The 23,106-nt window shown below is 46.5% G+C and overlaps 1 protein-coding gene across 1 annotated transcript; it reads left to right on the forward strand.

The window, feature by feature from the left end:
- The first annotated feature begins 5,879 nt into the window (after positions 1-5,879).
- On the forward strand, positions 5,880-22,014 carry MS4A18 (membrane spanning 4-domains A18). The gene is made up of 6 exons (XM_041004159.1): positions 5,880-6,344; positions 9,409-9,522; positions 14,124-14,180; positions 16,825-16,926; positions 19,945-20,058; positions 21,691-22,014. Exons 1-6 carry the CDS (start codon positions 5,880-5,882, stop codon positions 22,012-22,014), a joined length of 1,176 nt encoding a protein of 391 aa, XP_040860093.1.
- The last annotated feature ends 1,092 nt before the right edge of the window (positions 22,015-23,106 follow it).

Consider the following 23,106-nt stretch of genomic DNA (forward strand, 5'->3'; position numbering starts at 1 on the left):
AAAATGCTCCTGCAACTAAAGAATTTTGAAACCAGTTATTTATATGCACATACACACTACAAAACATTACAACAGCTCTCCCACAGGAAACAAAACAAAACTCAGTTGCTGGTCCTGTCATTCAAGTCCCTGCTCAGTTGCACTCCAGGTCCTCTTCCCACTGTGCCCAATCCCTCTCGCACACCCCATCCATCCACTCCCAACTTGATGTATTACTTACTCAGTCACTGAACACCAAACACATGCCTCAGCAGAAAACAGGCATCGCCCCAAGGGGCTCCTGAGGAAAGATAAACACAGACACAGTGGAACAATTCACAAGACAGACTCGAAGAATTGCTACAGCAGTATGGGCGAGCACATGGGTGGAAGGTGTGGATCGTACACCAGGCAGCATGCTCCTTATGGTCAGGAACAGAGGGAGCTCGCTGTTCAGTACTGGAACCAGAGCAGAAGCAGGGACTCAGGAATCCTGAAAAGGATACAACCAGGCTTTGGATTGGGGAGAAAAGTAAAGATGGGGAAGCAGGAGAAGTACCAGTCCCGGGAGAGAGGTCCCAGGTTCAGCCCTCTGTGGCAGGTTCAGGCCAAGGACTGAGATCAGGGACACCCAAGAGTCCACATGAAGGTCACTGCTCCACTGGGCAGCACAGCCACCTTGACTGATCCATGAGTCCTGCTCTGAACCAATTCAGCTGCACAGAACTGCTCAGTGTGGGCAAGTTTCTGAAAAATCAAGGAAGAGAACTCCAGTCATTGCCTAGAACTTCCAAAGTGTCACAAACACGTAGCCTCTTCATGCAAGTGCTTGTCTCCCTCCCCCCGCAGGCCGGAGTCTGAGGTCAACGTGTGAGAGGTAAACCCCAGAAGGGCTGCAAGGGACAGTGTGGCCATCACTCTCCCTGACTGCTGCTGCTTTAGGACGACACTGGGCATTGCTTGGCTGGGACACCCATGGCTCCTCTGCCTCCTGCGCATGCAGCATTCTCATTTTCCTATCTCTGCCAGCGTCGACCTTCATCCCTTCTCATGAAGATACCAGTTATACCAAATCAGGACCCACCCTATGAACCTCAATTTAACTTCCTCACTGTGTAATGGCCCATGTCCTAATATCACCATGTGCTGAGAAAAGGGAGTAAGAAGACAGGACTTTGATAAGTCATTGGCAGGGCAGGAGGCATCCACTGGTAACAGGAGCTATGGCCTGTGACTGAGCCCCTGGAACAGCTGTGAAAGATGAGGTTGAGTGACATCAGAAATGTTTAGAATGTTGGGGCAAAAGTGACTGAAGAAACGAGTCCATAACCCAAAATCCTCACTGTTACTGGGAGTGGAGCCACCTTAAAACAGGATTGTGGCTTTAGCCAACCCATGTGAAATGAAAGGACAGGGTGATCCGATAGTACCAAGAGTTGAGGATACCCCCACTGCCAAGCAGTCACATTTGAAATGTTGGGGATTTTAAAGAAATTTCTTCTGAATGTAAAGTTGAAAGGAGACTCCATGGGGGAAAATACCCTAAGATGGGCCTTGAAGAATGAATTAAATGCAGACACACAGCTGCTCCTTCACCACTCTTCTGAGAGATGCTTCTCCTTGAATGTAGCTTTAGTCTAACCTTCCTTTCAATACCTAACTTCAGTTGAGTATCAGTGTCCCACCACTCAACACACTCCCAGAAACAGCCTAGATCTCTGACACTCCCCAACCACTTGTTCCCTCATGATTTATTGGTTCACACCCAGCCATAATTGTACTGCAAACATCCAACAATGGTCATATTCTGGCCCATCCACTCATTGCACATTCCAGTACATTCTGTATCACAGTATTCAACAACCCATCCAATACATGGTACAAGCTCAATAAATATCCACTAATTGGTTAATAGGTGTAATCTTAGTGATTGATGGGTCAATTGCATTGTCCTTAATCACATCTGGATTTCTCACTTTCTCAGCGTCAGACTTTGGAAGGAGTTTGCATGGAATCCTACTCCAACCAAGGCCATAAACACTCCAAGGGGCAAAAGAATGTGACAATAGACTCATTCTCTGGAAATGAAACTGCGAAGTGGACTTTGAAGCCTGAAAGAGAAACCTGGTTTTTCTCATTTCATCAGAAATCTCTAGAACCACACACAGAAATGCACAGAGCCTGAAGAAGGAACAGTCCGAAGCTGGTAGAACTGCAAGGTAAGACTCCCATTTCTCTGCAGACTCTGAGAGTCATCAGCTGAGATCTAGACAGACCCTGAGAAATGTCCCTTGTGAACCTTGATCATCAGGGGTGTCCTTTAGCAAGACAGGGCTTTCGGAACACTTCCTTAGAGAGGCAGAATTTGGCCAGCTGAATGGCCAGCTGGATGGTAATTGAAGACTGGGAACAGGTTCATGAAGCAGGCTTGGGTCTCTGCACACAGAGCCACAGAAGGCTGGAAATCCTGTAGTGCACCTTCCAGCTGACCCATCCCTGTCCAGCACCCTTGACATACGGTAAAGGTTTACTTATTTATTTATCAGGACCTTGATCTAGAGCTAGTTGAAAAGCTATAACTGAGCAGCCAGCCTGGTTAATGACATTGTCCTCATAGGCGGTAAAAATGAAGATATCTCAAGAGCATCCATGCTGGGGTCATTTGGTGTCATTTGTTGGGTCTGCAGATGCATTGTTTTTCAGCCATGCAGGAAGAAAGGCTGTTCTAGAAAAATGAGAACAGGAAGAGTTCATTTTTCCTTGCATCAGAGTACATCATTCAATATAGTATTCATTAAAAAAATTGTAAACAGACATACTTCTGCTCACTTAATTCAAATTTCAGCTTCAGCATTTCTTAGTTGTGGTTTTGATCAAATTGGCCTCTTTTGCAAAATGATCATAGCAGTAACACATCACTGAATGGCTTGCCTTAAGATCACAGCCATGTGAGGCATCGATATTCAAGGTTGCTGTAGGTGTTGTTGCAAATTCCTCCCCTGGAAAACATGCTGTTTCTCAGAGAATGCAAGGGATGCTCAGAAGTAGCTTGAGCTCAACATTCTGCCATTTGTATGTCTCCTGATAAATATTTTCTTAAGAAATGAAAGCATAGTGCAGCAGAAATAGCAGTCAGGAAAAAAAATATATGCTTGTGTCCCAGATTCTCTACTATTGTTCCATGACCACAGGTGCTCATCATATCTTGAGAGCCTCGGTCTACCCAAATGTGTATGGGATCAAAATGAGTGGGAAGAAATGGCCAATGTCTTCGCTGTCACATGATAGACCAATGACAATTGTGGGAAAATAATGATAATTATGGGAAAACAGATACTTAGAAACCAGCAAGATTTTTAAATATGACAATTATTGTGAATTAACTCAAGTTCTACATAGCCAATATTTCTAACTGCTGGGATTCTAGAAAACGTTTAGTAAAATCACCAAGCAGAAGTATAAAACATTTCAGGATGGCAATGGTTCTCAAATTTATACTGGATCAGAAACCCCTGGAGTTTGTGAAACCATAGATTGTAGACCCCAGGCCAGGAGCTTGACAGTCAGTAGTTCTAGGGAATGAATGGAGATTTCACATTTTCAATACATTCTCCAATGATACTAGAGACCATAGTTTAAGATCTACTGCTGTAAGTATTGGAAACAAATAGTTTGGGATCATTTAGGAGAAATATCCAAAACAACAGCCCTTCTTTTATTTGTGGTCCCTGCCCTTCCACAAAGAACAGATGGTAATTGAATATTCCATCTGTGATAAGTTCTGTGCTGGAAGTTTTCTCACTAATCTCTAAAACACTTTCTGAGTAAGGTACTACTGTCATCCACCTTTCTTTTTTAAAGAGAGCTTCATTTATTTATTCAAAAATCTTTGTTACCGAGAGAGAGGGATATACAAAGAGAGGGATCCTCTACTCATTGGTTCTCTCCAAGTGATGATAATAGCCAGGGCTAGGCCAGGCAAAAGCCATGAGCCAGGAACTTCATCTGAGTCTCCCGTATGAGTTCAAGGGTCCAAATACCTGTACCATCGTCCACTGCTTTCCCAGGCACATCAACAAAGACATGGATTCAGAGTAGAGCAGCTTGGGACACATGCATTAGCCTAGCAGCTAAAGTCCTCACCTTATATATGCCGAGATCCTGTACGGGCTCTGGTTCTAATACTGCAGGCCCTGCTTCCCATCCAGCTCCCTGCTTGTGGCCAGAGAAAGCAGTCGAGGACTGCCTGAAGCCTTGGGACCCAGCAACCATGTGGGAGACCTGAAAGAGGCTCCTGTATCCTGGCTTTGGATCGACTCAGGCTCAGGCCATTGTGGTTGCTTGGGGAGTGAATCAACAGATGGAAGATCTTCATCTCTGTCTCTCCTCTTCGCTGTATATCTGGCTTTCCAATAAAAAAAAAAAAACAACAAATAAATCCAAGGTGGACTTACAATGAAACTGTTTACTATATCTTGACAATAGGATGCTGCACTCTCTGCCATTGTCCATGCCTACAATGATGGACATATGATTGTGTATGAAGAACTATACTATAGTAATGATATAGGGGAACTCAGTGGGAGGGTGCAGGGGGGCGGGGATTGAGAAGGGGATAAGAGAAATCCCAGGAGCTTATGGAACTGTGTCAAAAAATGATAATAAAAATAATAAATAAATAAAGATTTTAAAAATAATAAATCTTTAAAAAGAAGTAGGAGGAGGAGCTGTGACTATAACTGGTGCCTATGTAAGACTCCGGCCCTTCAGATAGCAACTATACCCATAGTACCAGTCCCATCCACTTTTCATTGGTAAGAAACTGAGAGATTAGGCAGTTCACCCAAGGTCATGTAACCACTAAATGTCAAATCGGTCCAGGGCTGTCTAATCTCTTAGTCCTGATCCTGGCCTGCCTTTGAGCTTGAGTACCAGATGGTTAATACTAAATAATGTCAAGCCATAGTTGACTGTTGACTCTTTAGGGTCTTTTTTTTTTTCTTTGTTTTCTCTTTAGGGTCTTTTCTTACTGTGGCAGTGGTTGGGACAGAAGGGAAAATGCAACCAAGCCCCATATTAAACTAACAATTTAAAGAAAGCAGAAAGCAGCCTGATAGAATACTTCCACAATCCAGGGTGTGCTGTATTGTGCTACGAGTTTTGGTTTCCTGCCAGCAAGGAGTGTACAGTTTAAGATCAGAGATAAGACCTACAATCACAATTAACAAGTAAATTATACAGTGGCATATTTGCTCATAGGCATTAAAAAGGTAAGAAATTCTCCAGGACCAGGTTATGAGAGGTCAAATCAGGATCTCATCTGAGGTTTCACTTCCAAGTGGTTCCCATTTCCAGTGCTCAGAGTAGAAGCTGTGTGCTAATAAAGATTTGGACATGACCATCATCTCCAGTGCCCTGGTGTGAACACAGATAAACAGAATTCAGCAAAAGGTGTCTGTGGTCCTAATCCCACAACAGCACAGACATGGTCTATGAAGAGATGGGAAAGTATGCTCACTCCCAGTCCACTTGTCCCACAGCTCCTTCCCAGGAGGGGAGGAGGAAATCTGTGCCTACTCAGCAAACTCAACCTAGCAGATTGCATTATTTGCAACAGGGGCCTACACAAAGCCACTACCCAAGCCATAAGCAAGAGTCCTCAGCAACTAAAAAGCCTTTTAAAAAAATGCAGCCTTGAAAATCCAAACCGACAAAAAGAGCTAATATATTCTAGGAACAGGGACTCCCAGGAAAGCAGGAAGCTTGCTTTTACAGTACCATGGAAGGTGGTTTCATTGCGATAAAGTTGAAGTTAAAGCTGAGGATGAGATGCGGTGAATTTGCCATTCTTTTAGAGAGAGGAATTGAACTTTCTCACCTGTTTTACAGACAGATGCACCATGACTGAGCAAGGGAATACAGCCCTGTACTGTAACAATGTTCCTGATATTATTGTTCCAGGAAATACCTATGCTACCCAACCTGAGTACACTGTGGTCTCTGAGAGCATCGAACAGCCTTTGAGGGAGACCACTTACCCAGTGCCATCAAAAGTGACCCTGTGTGACTCAAGAAGGCCAAACTTGGAGATCCAGAAGCCTACAAGAATGTCAGATGCACAGCGTCAAGTACCTGGGCTCCAGCATCCCTCAACAACAACCAATTTTGAGTCTCCCCCTGGAGTCACTCAGTACTCAGAGGGACCAACAGCTGTCCAGGCTCTACCTGGAGACCCTCAGAATCCCCCGAATGTTGTTCCTGGGCCAACATACATCCCAAACCAGTCCCAGTGGAGCGTGTCATTTGGATCATTCACTGCATTTGATCCCAAGAAATTCATCAATGATGAAGTCAGAACATTAGGGGTGAGTATGCTTTCCTCTCTCTAGTTTGACGCACTTCATAATCCTTTAGCATACTTAGATGAGAAAAGGAGTGGAGTAGATTTCGAGGGCAAAGTACAAAAGAGGGGCAGTAGTTTCAGGAAGCTGGGCCCAGAACAACCCTGCAGTTGCCAGACCCCCCTTTCTTCCTCTCACTGACCAATCATGTCCACAGCATCTGGAGAGACTATAAAACTTGGCTGTCAGGGGCAAGGGTCAGCCATAGTTTCAGTAAAAAGAGCATTAACCAGGAAATGAGGGGATCCAAGTTTCAGAATTATCTGGATTTGCTCCTTGACTTCAGCCACATCCCTTCGCCTTTCTGGGATTCGACTTTCTGATCTGGGTTTAAAAGGCGTAGTGAACACTTAAATCTCTTCATGTCCGAGGTTTTCTGATTTCCATTTAGACCAAGGGAATCCTGGCCTTTCTTTGCCTCACCCAGTTTCACTAGGCACCTTGCAACGTTCAGTTCAGTTGCTTTTCATGAGGAAATCAGAATAGTCCTTAGCCCTGTTGGATCCATGGCCAACTGTGAGCAGAGAGACTGGCTTGTAACAGACACCCAGCCTATATGCATTCAACCATCAGTACGGCAGACCCTCTGTGAGGAGCTGGAAATTCAGAGGTGCCCAAGACACTAACCTTCCACAACAAGGAAGACCTCTGTCTTATAATCCCTTTTGGCAATTGCCTAAAGATACACTCACAAGTTATCATGGACACTCAAATAGAAAAAAAAATCTCCACGGACCCCACATCCTCACTCCTGCTGGAGGCAGGAAGACAAGGACAGTGTCAGGAAATGGGCAGGCTCTCAAACACCCTGCTGTGGTTTTGACACAGTTTGAGTATGTTCTCATGAGTTCTTGCTCTGGAAGATTGGCTGAATCCCAGTATGGTGATGCCGGGCAGTGCTGGGTCCCTCAAGAAATGGGACCAAATGGAAAATCACTAAGGATATCAGCCTCAAAAACTATTTGCATGTTTCTCATGGGATATCTGATTAGTTCTTGAGAAAGAAATACTATAAAAAGAGCAAGACCAATCCATTCCCTCTTCCTGGCTTCTTGTTTTGCTCTGAATCCATCCATCTCATCCATTCTGCCTTCATTATACTGTCTGTCATGAGGTGACTCAGCCGTGGGACACTTGCAGGAGCCAGTACCATGTTGGCTGAATTCTCAGCATCCAAACCATAAGCTAAACAAAGTTCTTTTCTTTAACAACAATTCAGCCTCGGACATTTGATTATAACAATGGAAAACAGACAAACATTCACCTCAACCCACCTCTCCTTGTTGATCCTTTAGGAGTGCACAAGGGAATTATACCAAATACAAGGCACTGTTTGCAACCCAAATTGACCAAAACCAAATTCTGTAAAACAATATCAAGAAGAAAAGTACCAGTTATAAGCCAAGCAGGATTACAAATATGTGTGAGAACTGCTCAAAAGGTAGAGATTGTACATGATATTACATAGCAATTAAAATTTTATATTGTGATTGCTACCCTTGTTAACATGGGGCAAATATTTGTTAACTTTGGCTCCCAATTATTTTAAGGTAGCACTACAGTTGAAACATGGTTTAATTCTATAATTTATGCAGTTAAGTCCTAAATCCATAGATTAATAGTACTAGTAGGATAGAGGCTTGCTTCAATGATGGTGTACAGTAGGTGGCCCTTGGGTTGCTGTGGATACACCCTCAGAAAGTGGGTCTCATGAGAAAGCTGGTTATATAGGGTAGTGCACATCCTAGTCTCTCTCACTACCCCAACTTCCCTGGCTCATTATATGATCCTTCCTCTGTACATGCTCCACTGCTCTCATCGAAAGATTAGATACAAGATTGGACAGTCCCTTTGGTTTGGTCTCTGTGGGCGTAACAAATAGTAATGGTGGAAAGCGAACAGAGTAAGGCTACATGTGAGCTAACCAGCAGAAAGAGTGGGAAAGCCCAGACTCTGACTTTATCACAATCCTCATGCAAGAAGTACCTTCTCAGGGTACATCCCCAATGACTTAAGCTCTCTTCCTTACCTGCCCACTTCCTCCCAACAGCACCACCTTGGGGACCAAACCTTTAACATATGGGCCTTTGGGGAACATTCAAGATCCAAATTAATATCCAAATCACAGCAGAAACTAATAGTTGGTGTATAGGTTCAAGCACACTGTCTCACAAAGTGACATTCATGTGAAACAAACCAATTCATAGACCCACAGACTATGAGAGCTGGGGCAATCTTCTCCATGTTGGTCAGTTGACCACTCAGGAAACTGAAGCCCAGAGATGCCAAACGTTACTTCAAGTTTGCAAGAACAACAAACACCCTGTCCATCCCAAACAGGAGGGCATCCCAAATTGGGGTCCTAGAAAAGATTTAGATCTTCCTTGACAAAAAGATGGATATTTCAGGAGGATAAGAGGGATAGTCTCTCATGCTACCCATTTCCAAGGGGAATTGCAGAGGGAAGACTAGAAAGGAAACAGAGAGGGTGGGAAAGAGGAATAGCGTTAGTGTGGGGTATTGAAACTCCTACCACATACTGGAACTGGTGTGGAAGTTTTATGAACGTTTCTAGTCTCTCAGTAATGCTGCAAGACAAATGCTATTACCCACATCCCACAAACAAGGAAACTCAAGCACACAGAGGTTGTTTACCTGAGGTCACACAGCTGGCTGGTGAGACAAGCTCAATTGTCTTGTTCCCAAACCCCGGCTCAGTCTACCTCTCTGACACCTGTGAAATCTGAGTCTGAGTCGAAAAGATTCCTTTCTCAATTGTAAATAGTCTCGCCTTTCCTTTATGCCTGTGGTTCTCAAACCTGAGGACACTTTGACAGCTCCTGTGGAGCTTTAAGACACACCTCCGCATGGACCCCATACCCTCACTGCTGCTCGTGTTGATCAGGGTGAGCCCCAACATAAATAATACTTAGGAGGATTCAAGGGTGCAGCTGGGGGTTCAAGATACTGCTCAGCCACTAGAAGGCCCCCATTCTGTCCTTTCACTGTGACTTGCTCTCTTTCACAGGCCATCCAGATCTTCATCGGCCTGATACATATTTTCATTGGAGTCAACCCTGTGCTATATGACTTCTACTCTGTACTCGGGACTTCAGGGTACCTGTTCTGGGGAGGAATCACTGTAAGTATAATGCCATGTTGCCACCTTCCTGGGCGACCCAGTGGGGCAAGGGGAAAGTGGAGGAAGAAGGGGCGTGGAATCCCACTCCCAGGGATAGGACCCAGAGTCCGCCACCCAGCTAACTCTGCAAGTGCAACAAAGGATTTAAGGATCCAACCCTTATCCCTTACACCAGATCCTCCAGTTCAAAGCTCCCTTCCAAATCAATAAGGATGAATCACATTACATATTTAGGGAGCATTTACCATTTATAAGTGCTTCTCAAACAAAATCTCAGTGATTTCACACACCAAAAAATGATATAGGCAGGAACATTGACTAGAGTCATTCTACACACAAGAAAGTTAGAAGTGGCTTCCACAGTAATCCAGAAATATCACCCACCTGGGAAACAGAGGAACTTTGTGGATTATTCTTTCTGTGCTAGAAGGAGTCTTTGATGTCACACGTCTCCAGTCATGAGATCACCAAATATGTCAAAATCTTCTCCTTAACCTACTGAATTAAGACTTAACATTTTTATGATTCAACAAATCGATTTGATTGCTCCTGCTCAATTGCCAATAGCACTGCACTGAGTGAAAAAAAATACAACATGTCAAATATTCATACTTAGAAAGATTCTCATGTTAAATGTAAATTCAAAATTTAGAGCAAAAAAAAAACCTATAAACTTGCAGTTTTCTACTTTGCCCACATGACCCTTCGCAGTCTAAATAGTAGTCAGACAGAAATTCTCAGAGAACTGTGATTTCCTTGGCAAGAGCAGAGCACTGCGAAGCAAGCACACCACAGTAACCATGGCCAGATTCAAGAAGGCAAGGGAAAGCGTCCATCAGCAAAAAGGGAGAAACTGACTTGGGCTGCTCAGACGCAGAGCTCACTGGTCTTAGAGAGCAGAGGCAGCAGCTGACAGCAGCTCTTTCCAGGCCCCAACTGCCATGGTCTTTAAGAATATCTTTTAAAATGTGTGTGAGGGGTAGGTAGGACAGTCGTGGAACTTTAGAAGATTGAAAGCAGTCTCTTGTGAGACTTTTTTCCAAGAGCAGACTTGAATGTCTCCCCATTCGTCCCTTCCCAGCTCTAATTCTGTCTGGGTCAAACAAGAATGAGCTCCTCTTGGATTCGGCAGCTTTCATACTCTGATGACCTTGTTCCAGGTCAAGAGCCCAAGTCTAGTTTTGTTTTGTTTTTTGTTTTTTGCTTTACAGGAAAGTGGGTATTATCATTGTTTCCACACTAATATCATTTTTTTCCCTGTATCTGGGGTCAGAGGAAAAACAGAGGGAAAAGCCCCACCCAGCCTCCCACCCATCCCAGGCCCCCGATGTGAGGCAAGTTCTGAGGGTCCTGCTCAAGCAGTTTTGATAGTTCAACAGTTCTGAATTGCTGCCAATCTTGCCGTTCCAATCATGATGAAACCTATTCAGAATCCACTAGCTGACATAGTCTCTTCATGGTTGGGGTTCTGAGATCAGCAGTTCAGTTGGAGGGATCTCCAAAGAAACTTCATCTGAGATGATTCCTAACCTGATTTTTCTGCAAGTTTGCCAGCACATGGTCCATCACAATCTGTCACCCCAATCAGCTTATGCACACACTGGTTGTTGCAATTGCTGGGTCAGTTCTGTTTCCAGCCCTGTCTTCCACTTGAACCAATGGGTGTTGTAGTCCAGCTCGATCCTACCCACTTCATACTTGGTCCTCATGCAAACCAGTGGGAGCTGCAGCCTAGTTGGGGTGACTCCCCATAACCCCCACCAGGCCTGCTCCCTATCCTGGTTCCCACGCATGCCAGTATGTACCACAGGCTTGTTCAGTCTCTCCCACATCCTATTTAGCTCTCATACTTATCAAAGGGCATTGAAGCCTAGTTCAACCCAACCAACCTACTATCCAGCCCACACACATACTGGCAGGTGCCTTTCTGTCTAGCCACCTCTGCCCCTGTCCTGGTTTTTGTGCTCTCCAGTGGGAGTGGTTACCCACAAAGGAGGTACCCACTATCTCCCTGCTAGTCCACTCCAACTTCTGGATTATGCACTCTCCAGGTGGTTCTGGCATTTAACTTAACAGAATTAGTCCCCAATGTCAGCCTCTGCCATCTGATGATGTGGCAAAGTCCAACTAACCCTCACCCACTCTGATTTTTGCTTGCACCAGTCGGAATAGTCAACCCAATCTGGCCCTTCCCCAATCTAGCTCACATGAGGCCCACAGATGTTGTAGCCCTGCCTGGTCTGGACTGCCCCCATCCCAACTCCTGCTCTCCAATGGGAGGGTTGTCCAGCAGGAGAGCCCACATTCTCCTGTCAGCTTTGCCTCCTTCCCCCTGGTTCTCACATGTGCTGTTTGGGTGCATCTGATACAGCTCACTTCACCTTGGCATTCCTTAATGTGCACTGGTATGTGTTGCGACCGAAACTGGCCTGACCCACACACTATTCTGGTGCTCGGATTCACCAGCAGTTGATGTGAATGGGTTCAGCCTAGTCTGCTCCCTACCTATGCCATATGTATGATAGTGGATATCTTCCTCTGGCCTGGTCTGGGTTGCTCCCTTTCTTGGTTCTTGCGCTCACCTGCAAGGACTGTGTCCTGACAGAGGAGTTGCCCCTGTTCCTCCATCAGAACCTCTCCCTATGCCAGAACTTGTGTGTACTGGTGGTTCCATGGGCCAGCTCTCTTTGCTGGCCTTCAATCCATTCCAGTTCTTGATGTTGGCTGTTTCACCCCAGCCAAGGCTTGTCCATACCCAGACACTGCTCACACCTGGCTCAGTAGGGGCAGAGACCCAGCCTAGTCCGTCCTACATCTACCCAGGTTCTCCAGAGAGCCAGTTGGTGCTAGCATCTAGCCCAGCTTGGTGCACCCAGCCCCAGTTCACATTTATGCCAAGGGAGATTGCAGCCATATCTAGAACAGAACACAGCCCCCACTCCAGCATCCACACCCTCCCGTGGGAATCCCAACCCAGCAAGGGTGTACTCTCACAGCTCCCCAACAGTCTATTCCCAACCCTAGATTGTGCGCATGTCTGTGGGTACTCTGACCCATTTGGCTTAGCACCTCACCTGTCTCAGCCTTTGCCTTCAATGCTGTGACCTAGTATCCCTGGCTCATGAAGACCAGTTGAGGTAAGAGCTTAGGTCAAAATGACCTGTGCTCCATCCTGATTTCTTTCCTTTTTTGTGAGCTGAAGTTTGCTTGTCACTGCCCGGTCCGCCTCCTTCCAGTTGCAGCTCACCCGCCCCACATTCAATTTTAGGATGCACCTTCAAATGGTGCTGCCTTGACCTGCCTAGATTGCCATTGGTTCTTTTACCCATAAGTGACGGTAGGTGTCATGGTCACTCCTAGTTAAGCCCATCGCCACCCCAACTCACGAGCTAACCTGCGAAACTTGTATTTCCACAGGGTTGGGCCCACACTTCCCCCACAGACTTTACCCCTGGACCAAGTTCTCTCATGTGCTGGTTAGCATCTTGACCCTGCCAAATAAGAAGAGTCCACTATTCCACCACCCAGTCAAGTTAATGGTACCTAGCCCTGCCAGACAGGCCCCCATCCATAGCTTGGTATGGACTGGTGTGTGGCCGTCAGTGATGCTCTATGCTAACAGCCCATCTTAGGATTCCTAATTTGGCTAGTGAATCAATCTGGCCCAAATAGATCTTTTGGACACTCCCCTCCAAACCATCAGGTCTCAGTCCCCACGCTTGCCCGAAAGTTTCATGACCCTGTTACTGCGAATCACCCAGAATTCATCTCTCACCTACACTAAAACTGGCCTTGGTGCCAGGCAGTGCCTTTGGCCTGAGTCCCCAGCCTTGGATCTGCCCAGCAGGGGTACCTCCCACAGCCGCCACACTGTGGGGAGCTGCAAGCCACCCCAAACCTCAAGGCCCGGACCCCAAGTCTAGTTTTGTCCCATGCAAGGGTGGCAAGAATACCGTTTCTCGGGCAGACAACCGGAACACAATAAAGCTCCATCTGTGTGAAAAATATCACAGTTGGAAAACCAAGCAGCACCTTCAGCAGGTGGTGGCACACACATCCTCTCACCTTCTGCCACAAACCCCACAAAATTGCCCTTTTTTCTCCAACCTTCCAGCTTCCTGCAGTTCTTTAAAGAGTACCTCAAGAGACCAACAAGCCCCTGAGCTCCCCTCTTCACCCTGAGTTCTCCCCATTGAGAATTCCACCCCTGTTCTCCCACTTGACCTGCATGTAGGCAATGCGAGATCAAATAGGCAATAAAGGAATTGGGGCAATGATATGTCCCTGTAGTGGACTCAAGAAGAATGAGAAAAAAATAAAAAATAATAGTGAGCTCCATGGCATCCTGGAACAAAAATTCAAGATTTTTAGGAGAAAGGAAGGCTTTGGCCTAGACACACAGGAATTGGATTATCCTTGGATTTTGCGTGGTTGGTGCCCTCACCATTGGGAAAGTGAGAATATTGATGGGAAGAAACAGATTTACACATCTTGGAAGACAAGTTCTGCAGAACTCAGAGGTGGGTGGATGGCTGTCTTTTTTTAACACACCACTCAACAGCTCATATGTTTTTGTTCATTGGTTTTCTTCGTCTGTGTAGTTTATTGTGTCCGGATCCCTCTCCATATGTGCTGAGAAAGACCACAGCTCCTGCGTGGTGAGTACCAGTGCCCTCTGTGATGAGCTGGGAGAGTTAGAACCTGACCATCTATTTAAAGGAGGTGTCGCAGTAGAACTGTGACCTGGTCTTGGCCTGGGTTCAGCACTTTTTTAAAGATGTGTTTAATTAATTGGAAAGCAGAATGACAGAAAAAGGAAATGCAGAGATCTTTCATCCACCTATCCACTCCCCCAAAATAACCACAGCAGTCAGGACTGGGCCAGGCAGAAACCAGAAGCCAGGATCTTTGGTGTCCTACATGAGTGGCAGGAGTCCAAACACTAGGCCATCCTTCACTGCCTTCTCAGGTGCATCAGCAGGAAGCTGGATGGGAAGTAGAGTAGCCAGAACTATCGCTGGCATTTTGATATGTGATACAAGTCACAGCAGTGGGTTTAATCCACAGCATCACACTGTTGGGCCTTGGATTCAGTAATTTTACACACTTTATTCCATTGGTTCCTCATAAACCTTTACAGTTCTATTATCCCCCATTTTACACATAAGGAAATTAAAGCACATAGAGGTCAGGTGCTTAGGTAAGATCAAATGCAAAGTACCTGATAGAGATGGGACAGGGAACCAGAGCTTTGATTCCAAAGATAGCCTTTGACCAACAGTTGTCTTTTTTTTTTTTAAAGATTTATTTTTTTATTATTTTTTATTGGAAAGGCGGATATACAGAGAGGAGAGACAGAGAGGAAGATCTTCCGTCTGATGATTCACTCCCCAAGTGAGCGCAACGGGCCGATACTATGCCGATCCAAAGCCAGGAGCCTCTTCCGGGTCTCCCACGCGGGTGCAGGGTCCCAAAGCTTTGGGCCGTCCTCGACTGCTTTCCCAGGCCACAGACAGGGAGCTGGAAGGGAAGCGGGGCTGCCGGGACTAGAACCGGCGCCCATATGGGATCCCGGGCGTGCAAAGCGAGGACCTTTAACCACTTGCGCCACCGCGCCGGGCCCAACAGTTGTCTTTTACTACTCAGAAACTTTGCCCCTTGGAAAACTAAAAAGTGCTCCTTCGAGCAATGCCCTGGGTGTTTGCTCTGAATTCTGCAGAAAGCTCGCCCTGGGTGAAAAGATGTGTACATTTCAGCCATTTTTTGTAAGATGTTTCCCACCCTGCTCTGGCTAGATCTAGAATTGAGGGGAATGTTTGCCTTGAATAATTTAGAGACCCAACCAGAATTTCCCTTGCACCCATGGGGAATTGTTTTCTGCCTTAGCACCCAGCAAAGCTTCTGGTCACATTTTGATCTTCATGGTGGCCCCTAAGATGCTTGATGATACATACAGACCATTCACTCCCTGCAGACCCATTATGCCTGGCTCAAATCCTCACCCTCCCTCTCACTTTTTCAGCATGGTTTTCCCTCTGTCTTCTACCTTCTGAATGGGAGGGCACTAGGAAGTCTGGTGCCCTCTCCAAGAACTTTACCTCCTGGCACCTCCTGCTACCCCTTCAAACCCTGTTGCTCTGAGATCTGACTCCTGACTGAAGTCTCTACCTCATTCTCTATGTGTTACAGTTGCCCTGACCTTGGCTCACATGTGGAATGCAGCCCCTTTTTGACTCTTTCCCTGAATCCACAGAAAAGAAGCTTGAGTAGGAGACAGATTGTGAATAACCGGAGGGGGAAAACGTCTCAGCTGAGACACACTAGGAGTCCAGCACAGTAACCTAGTAGCTAGTTGCCTTGCAACCACCGTTCCCCCATATGGGCACCGATTCATGCCCCAGCCGCTCCACTTCCATCCAGCTCCCTGCTTGTGGCCTAAGAAGACAGTAGAGGATGGCCCAAAGCCTTGGGACCCTGTACCCACATGAGTGACCCAGAAGAAGCTCCTGGCTCCTAGCTTTGGATTAGCTCAGCTCCAACCCTTGTGGCTACTAGGGGAGTAAACCAATGGACAGAAGATCTTTCTGTTGCTCCTTCTCTGTAACTTTGACTTTTCAACAAGAACAAATGAATCTTGAAAAAAGCAACACTAGAGTTTAAACTCTAATGCCTGCATAGCCAGGCTCCAGGCTTCCACCCCAAGGACCATGTTTTTCTCACACCTCCCCCAAAGGCAAGCTGGAACACCCACTTATTTCTTCTGCCAAGCTGCTCAGCCTCCCTGTCACCAAGATTTCATTTCCTAGCCCTTAACTGCTAAGGACGGTACTTCCCCAAAGGACCATGAACATTGGTTGAAGAATAATTTTCTCACCTCCTCAATACATTGCAACAAACTGGCTTTTCCACCCTGCATGACCATCTCTCTTTCTTTTTCCAAAATTAAGTAATGAAACTGACTCACATCCTAAATGCCCACAATAGCTAGGCGTGTGTCAGGCAAAACTCAGGAGCCAGGAGAACAATCCAGGAATCTCATATGGACAGTAGTGGTCCAAGTGCTTGAGCCACGACCTGCTGCCTTGCAAAGTGTGCATTAACTGATAGCTGGAATCAGGAGTGAGCCAGGACTCAAGCCCAACACTCCATTGTGGGCTGAAGGCTCTTAAACACTGCTCCAAATGCCTGCTTCTGACTTTCTCGTTTCTGCCATGACTCCTCTTCTGTCCTCCTTCCCCAAGGTTTCCCACACACCAGGCTTTGAGCTCTGCTCACCACTTCCTCTCTTTCCACATCCTACAGGTGAATGGCAGTATTGCTGTAAACATCATCAGCGCCCTCTTCTCCCTCGTTGGGATCTTCATTCTCATTGCTGACCTGAGCGTTTACCCAATACTCATAAAGGTGAGCCTCCTGACTTCCAGGACCCTGTGCTTCCTGAGGACCAAGAGAGTGACAAAATTATTTCCAGAGCAGGAAGGAAGTGCAGCCACAAACCATCCCATCATAGCAACCACATGATTAAGAATGATTTAACCTTCCCCTAAACCCTGTGATTGTTACAGCCCAGAAGGAAGTAACCCAGGGAAAAAGCCAGAGCAGCTGTCACACTCAAACTCACATGGTCATCTGTCCCCAGGAATTCACTGAGAGTTCCTCTATTGCCAGTGGGATGTGTGATGCTAAGTTCTTGTCTGATCTGGGGACAGATGCATAAACATGGATACAGGTGCAAGTCATTTGTTTTGGAAATGATCTTGGAATTCACCAGGGGCAGAAACCCCAGGATAGAGAGTGTGCTTAACAAGCTACTGCTGAAATTTCATCCTTTTGGGACAGTAGCAGTCACCAATATGCACTCGGTATGTCCTCAGTATATCTATACATCCACCAACTCCATTCTCCAGTGATTAAAACAGACCCTCCCAGTCCTTCTAGCCCACCATACATGTGGACAGAAGAGTCTTTTATAGTCAAAGGAAGTTGTCTGGAAAACTATGGCCCTTGGAAATCAGGCACGGAGCTAGCCATGGTAAAAATCATATGAGGAGGACATCTGTGGCATTGACGTAAAGTAGGCATGAAGAATGAGATTAACAGTCATGTGTCCTACAGTGCCCACAACCTCACCTATCCTCAAGACTAGCTAACTAAACAGGACCTGGGTCCTTAAACTTGAGCTGCATTGCTTCTCATCCTTTTGGTTAAAGTCAAATATAAACTTGAGCTGCCTACAAAGAACTTCCTGCCAGCTCTGAGATGAGGCCTGATCCTACTGATGTGACTTCACACTTATAGGACGTGATGGTAAATGACAAACCCAGGCAAGGGATTGGCCTCTAGAGTCCAACATGGACACCCTGCTGTGGTTCTGGCGGGTCAAGAGCAGCAATCCCTAGTCCATCAGGACCTGTGTCATCAAAGAGCTTATGAGGGCAATGCAGCACAGGGCTCTGAATCTGAATAAGCATGGACTAAACTCTGGGCTTCCCAAGCTCTGATGCAGAGGTGACAGGTGTAAGGAATGAGAGAGGAACTCTAGAGACCTTGTCACTCTATTAGGGTAGAACCAAAACCAAGAGCATACTGGCCTACTGGAACTGCGGGATTCCCTTCCTGTTGCCTTGGTTCCCTCACTCTTGAAGCTCTGAGGCTCCTGCCAAGAACACCATACAGACAGGTAGACAGGAAACAGGAATAGGAAAGCAGCAGCCAAGCAGAGCTGATGACCCTGAACTCTATGTCATCCATCCCCTGACCACAGTAAGGAGCTACAACTCCCTCACATAGGACTCACAGGCCATGAGTTAGTTGAGAGGTTCCTTCCAAAAGGAGACTCAGACATGAGCAGTTAATCTGGGAAAGGAAGCAAGTACCAACCTTGATAGCTATTCACACAGGAGTGCTCTCCAAAGGCATTAATTTCTTGGAACACAGACTTATTTGACAATCAACAAAGTATGCTCCAGATATAACAGGTGGGAGCCTCAAGGCAAATAAATATAACAGCTGGCAATTGGAAATCAGGCGAGTGTGTGCAAATAGGGTGAGCAAGGACATACAGGAGTGTTCACAGGAGCTATTCCAAGGTACCACACAAGGTTCTTGGGCCTTCCAGATGAAGCAAGTGGCATTTGCATAAGGTAAATTCTACAGGTGTTGACTGTCATGTTGATCACCTGCTGGAAGCCAGCCAGCTGAGTTCAGAACTCGAGAGGGGTGCATGGAATAGGCATAGAAAGAAAAGAAGTGAGCCACTGCAATTTCAGGATCATAATGGACAATGCAAGGAAGCTGTCCCCTTTATTCATACAGAAGCAGTCAGCTCTGGTACATACTTTTTATGTCATAGAGTTGCATCCACTCAACCCAGAGTGCCAGCCCCCGAACAGTATAATTTGACACAGCTTCAAGGGGGCACAGTTTACAACAGCTCAAGAGGTGAGTGAGGAAGGATTACGCATTTCTTGCTTATCTTGGCTTGCCAGCCCCTGCCTGCTCTCCTCAGCCTTGGCGCTAAGCTTGGTGCCACCTGTGACAACCAGACCCCAATCTTGAATTATCTATGGTTTAATAAGGCTGGGGCCTTGATTTATGGGGATTGGGGACATTGGCACTAAAGGTCATGTTGGCCATTAGGCTTGCAAGCTCACACAGTTTGTTAGCCAAGCAAGTAAAGCAGGAGTTGCAAAGACGAAAAGATTTGCAGTTGGCAATGAGCCATGTTTACTCCATTTTTATTTCAACTCTACAATGGACAAGTGGGTGCTTCCAAGGATAATTCTGCCAATTGTCTCAAGTTAAGGCAGGGCATTATCCATTCTGACGTTGCAGCCAGGAATTCCTCAGTAGGCAACACGTATTAATCAGTAATACACTCCTACTACAACTCCCATTCTACAACTCACCAGTTAGAGGAGAAAATATATCACAGAGTGGAAAAGATAAAGGTCAGAAACAGAAAAACTACAAACATAAATTCCCACTACAAATACAGACTCAATAACCCTAAATTAGTTTGAAAGCATGTATTACAATCTTAATACAAGCATTCTTGAGTTCTTACAGCCAAAGGGCCATAAGAGCAACCGAGACAGCATACATTGTTAAAGGCCGGTTCACCAAGAAGTTGTCACCAACATTAACTCCCAAGCTCACATTAGTTGTAAAGACCATATTGCAGGGGCAAACAACAATGCCTCAATAGGTTACAGAATTCTTACAGAGTGGCCGGGTATTCTTGCAAAGGGAGGTGGATTGCAGAGACATCCGCTGGGTCCTGCCATGCAGCGGGAAGCTCCCCTGGGCCCTGCCAAACAGGGGAGCTGTTGTCTTCACACCTTCGTGTCGTCCACACCTACTGCATGGACCCAGCAATCATCAACCCTCAGAACTAAAATTCTCTACTTTCTATGCCTCCAGAGATACAAAATGGCAATTTCTGGTGGTCTCCTCCCATTCGTCCTGCTGGAGTTTATCCTCACTTGTGTAGTCTCCCATTTTGGGTGCCAGGCTGTCTGCTATAAGCATTTTCAGGTAAGTATTGGACACTGTCCCAGGAATCACAGCATGTTCTGAGGATCTGGAGCAATGGATCTCCAAAATGGGAAGAAATAAGGCCTGAGATTGAGTAGTTAGATTTGTTTAATACAAACTACCCCAAATTTAGTACCTTCAAGCAGCAACCATGTGCTCGGCCAAAGCCAGACTGCATTGCGATCACCCATGGAGGTGGAAGTGGCCGTGCACTTGGGTTATCTTCTGTTGCTTTCCCAAACATATTAGCAGGGAACCGGATAAAAAGCAGAGCAGCCAGAACTCAAACTGGAACTCCATAATGGGATGCTGTTGATGGCAACTTAATGCACCTCACCAGAACACTGGCCTCCCATACCATCACATGATTTCTTCAAAATGTCACCAGAATTTAATCATAAAATCATGAAACCCCAATAACTCAATCAACTCACCTTTCAGAGACCCCCTACCTCCAAACACCATCACTGGATTACGTTTCTACCCTCTTAGTATCATTAGCCTAAGATTTTCGAGGCCCAACATGCAAACTGACATCCCAAATCAATAGCCTGAGATCTCAGTGGAATGGTCCCTCTCTGCTCCACATCGTATCTCATCCTCCAGGATACCCATTTGACAGCACCGGAGCCATCTTCCACTGCTTTTCTCAGGCCACTGTCAGGGAGCTGGATCAGAAGTGGAGCCACCAGGACATTAACCCGTGCTCCTGTGGGATGCTGGGACCACAGGTGGCAGCTTTGCCCATCACAACACTGGCCCCTACCTGCTCTCTTTCTTACAGAACCGTTTCATACACAACCAGACGCATCCAAGTTTTTCCATGTGATGACCTCTTTAGCCAAACACAAGAAGTCATTAGATATAGTTTGTCTTCCAGTATGCACCACAGCTCCCCCATATGACATGGGCAATCGTTTATCAACCCACTATGGCAGGTTTCCCTCTCCTTTCTGGAACCCCCAGGGCTGAGATCATCACGTCCCCAGTCTTTGTAGGAGATTTACTCCTTACTTCTGCAGCTCCCACCTGCCGCCCAGTCCCAAAGTCAACACATGAGACACTTTCTCTGTCTTTCAACTCATAATAATGAATTTCTGTGTTAATGTTTGTTGTTGTTTTTGTTATTGTGCGCATATATCAAAAAGATCCAAGCCAGGTGGCCTCTGGGACAATTACTTCCTTAGCTCATGACTAAGTGCGCTGGGCAGCTCTTGCTGTCTCTGCAGGGCTTGCCATGCATCTGCAGGCTACTGGGGAGTTGATGAGAGGGTGGATCATCACGTATGGCCACAGATGGAATCACACATCTGACAGTCAGCAAGCTGGTTGTCAACAGGGACAAGTGGCCTGCTTGTCTCTCACTCCCCAGCAGGCCAGGCTGGGCCGTTCCATGTTTGGTGCTCCAAACAGCCACAAGAGGAAGCAAGCCCCCCAGGGATACACACCTCACAAGTCTGCAGGTCTCTGCTTGCATCACATTTGCTGATGTCCCCTTAGCCAATGACACTCTTGTAACCAAGTGAGTGAGGGTCCACCCAAGGATGTGGAAACAACAAAAGGGGCAATGTGTACCCATTTTTGCAGTTCACTGCAGAGGAAGATAATGGCTTCATGTCTTTTGCCTTTCAGGACACACCAATGTTTACAACGATGTTCGGTGTCAACACAACCAACACAACCTTCGGCCCTATCAACACCGCCACCGGCCCTGTCAGCACTGCCACCACCCCTGTCAACACTGCCACCGGCACTGTCGGCACTATCGTCCACCCTGTTGACCCTGCCTCTGGCACTGTCACCACTGTCGTCGTGCCTGCCAACACTACACCCGGCCCTGTCCACACTGCCACCAGCCTGGCCAACATTACCACCATTCCTGCCTATGCTGTGTACCCCAGCCATGCAGCTCCTCAACCTTCATACCAGAAAGTAGCTAATGTTGCCCAGAGGTAGTTGGCCTATCCCAGTAACAAGGAGGTGCCACTGCAGCAGAATCTTTTCTTCTCCCTGAAATGGCCATGACCTTGCATAACATTGTTTCCATTCCTGCCTCTTCAGTCCTAGTTTCATCCTTACTTGTTATCAATTTTTTATAATTCATAAATACTTTCAACTCCAGGTGTCTTTGAACCTTGACACCCTGATGTACATTTTTTCTTTCATTGTTCCTGGTGCATGTTCCTTGAGGAGAAACCAGTTCTAAATTATTGCCTCAGCCATGGAATCCTTAGAGGTGTAACTTTTGTCCTTTCCCCTGACACTCTAGCCCCAATGCAGTTGCCCCCAAGGATTACAGAGGGCCGTGCAGAGGGTGTATATACTGCCAGCTGGCAGTGTGTTGGGTCCCAGCACTCCTGGGTGTGTAAATGGAAGGGTGTATGCCCACTTCTGACCCAGACGAGCAGCTGCTATGATGGTGCAATAACATGTACACTAACCTCAACTGATACTAGCATGCTTATCTTTTTTTTTTTTAAGGTTATTTCTTGGGCCCAGTGTGATAGCCTAGTGACTAAAGTCCTCACCTTGCATGTGCCAGGATCCCATATGGGTGCTAATTTGTGTCCCAGCTGCTCCACTTGCCTTCCAGTTCCCTGCCTGTGGCCTGGAAAAGTAGTTGAGGATGGCCCAAAGCCTTGGGACTCACACCATTTAGGGAGTGAACCAGTGGATGGAAGATCTTTCTATCTCTCCTTCTCTCTATAAATCTGACTTTCCAATAAAAATAAATAGATCTGGGCCCGGCACAGTGGCACAAGTGGTTAAGGTCCTCGCCTTGCACGCCCAGGATCCCATGTGGGCGCTGGTTCTAATCCCAGCAGCCCCACTTCCCATCCAGCTCCCTGCCTGTGGCCTGGGAAAGCAGTCAAGGACAGCCCAAAGCTTTGGGACCCTGCACCCGTGTGGGAGACCCGGAAGAGGCTTAATGAACGGACTTTTCCCCAGTTACACAAAGCTGTGAAGGGTCAAAGACCCCCCCATGCTGTCCCATTTGGCAGCCTGAAGTCCGATGACACATTTCTGCCACCCAACACAGGAGGTCCT

The sequence above is a fragment of the Ochotona curzoniae genome, unplaced genomic scaffold (genome assembly GCF_017591425.1).
Source record: "Ochotona curzoniae isolate NIBS_2020 unplaced genomic scaffold, NIBS_Ocur_1.0 scaffold_3171, whole genome shotgun sequence".
Taxonomy (NCBI): domain Eukaryota; kingdom Metazoa; phylum Chordata; class Mammalia; order Lagomorpha; family Ochotonidae; genus Ochotona; species Ochotona curzoniae.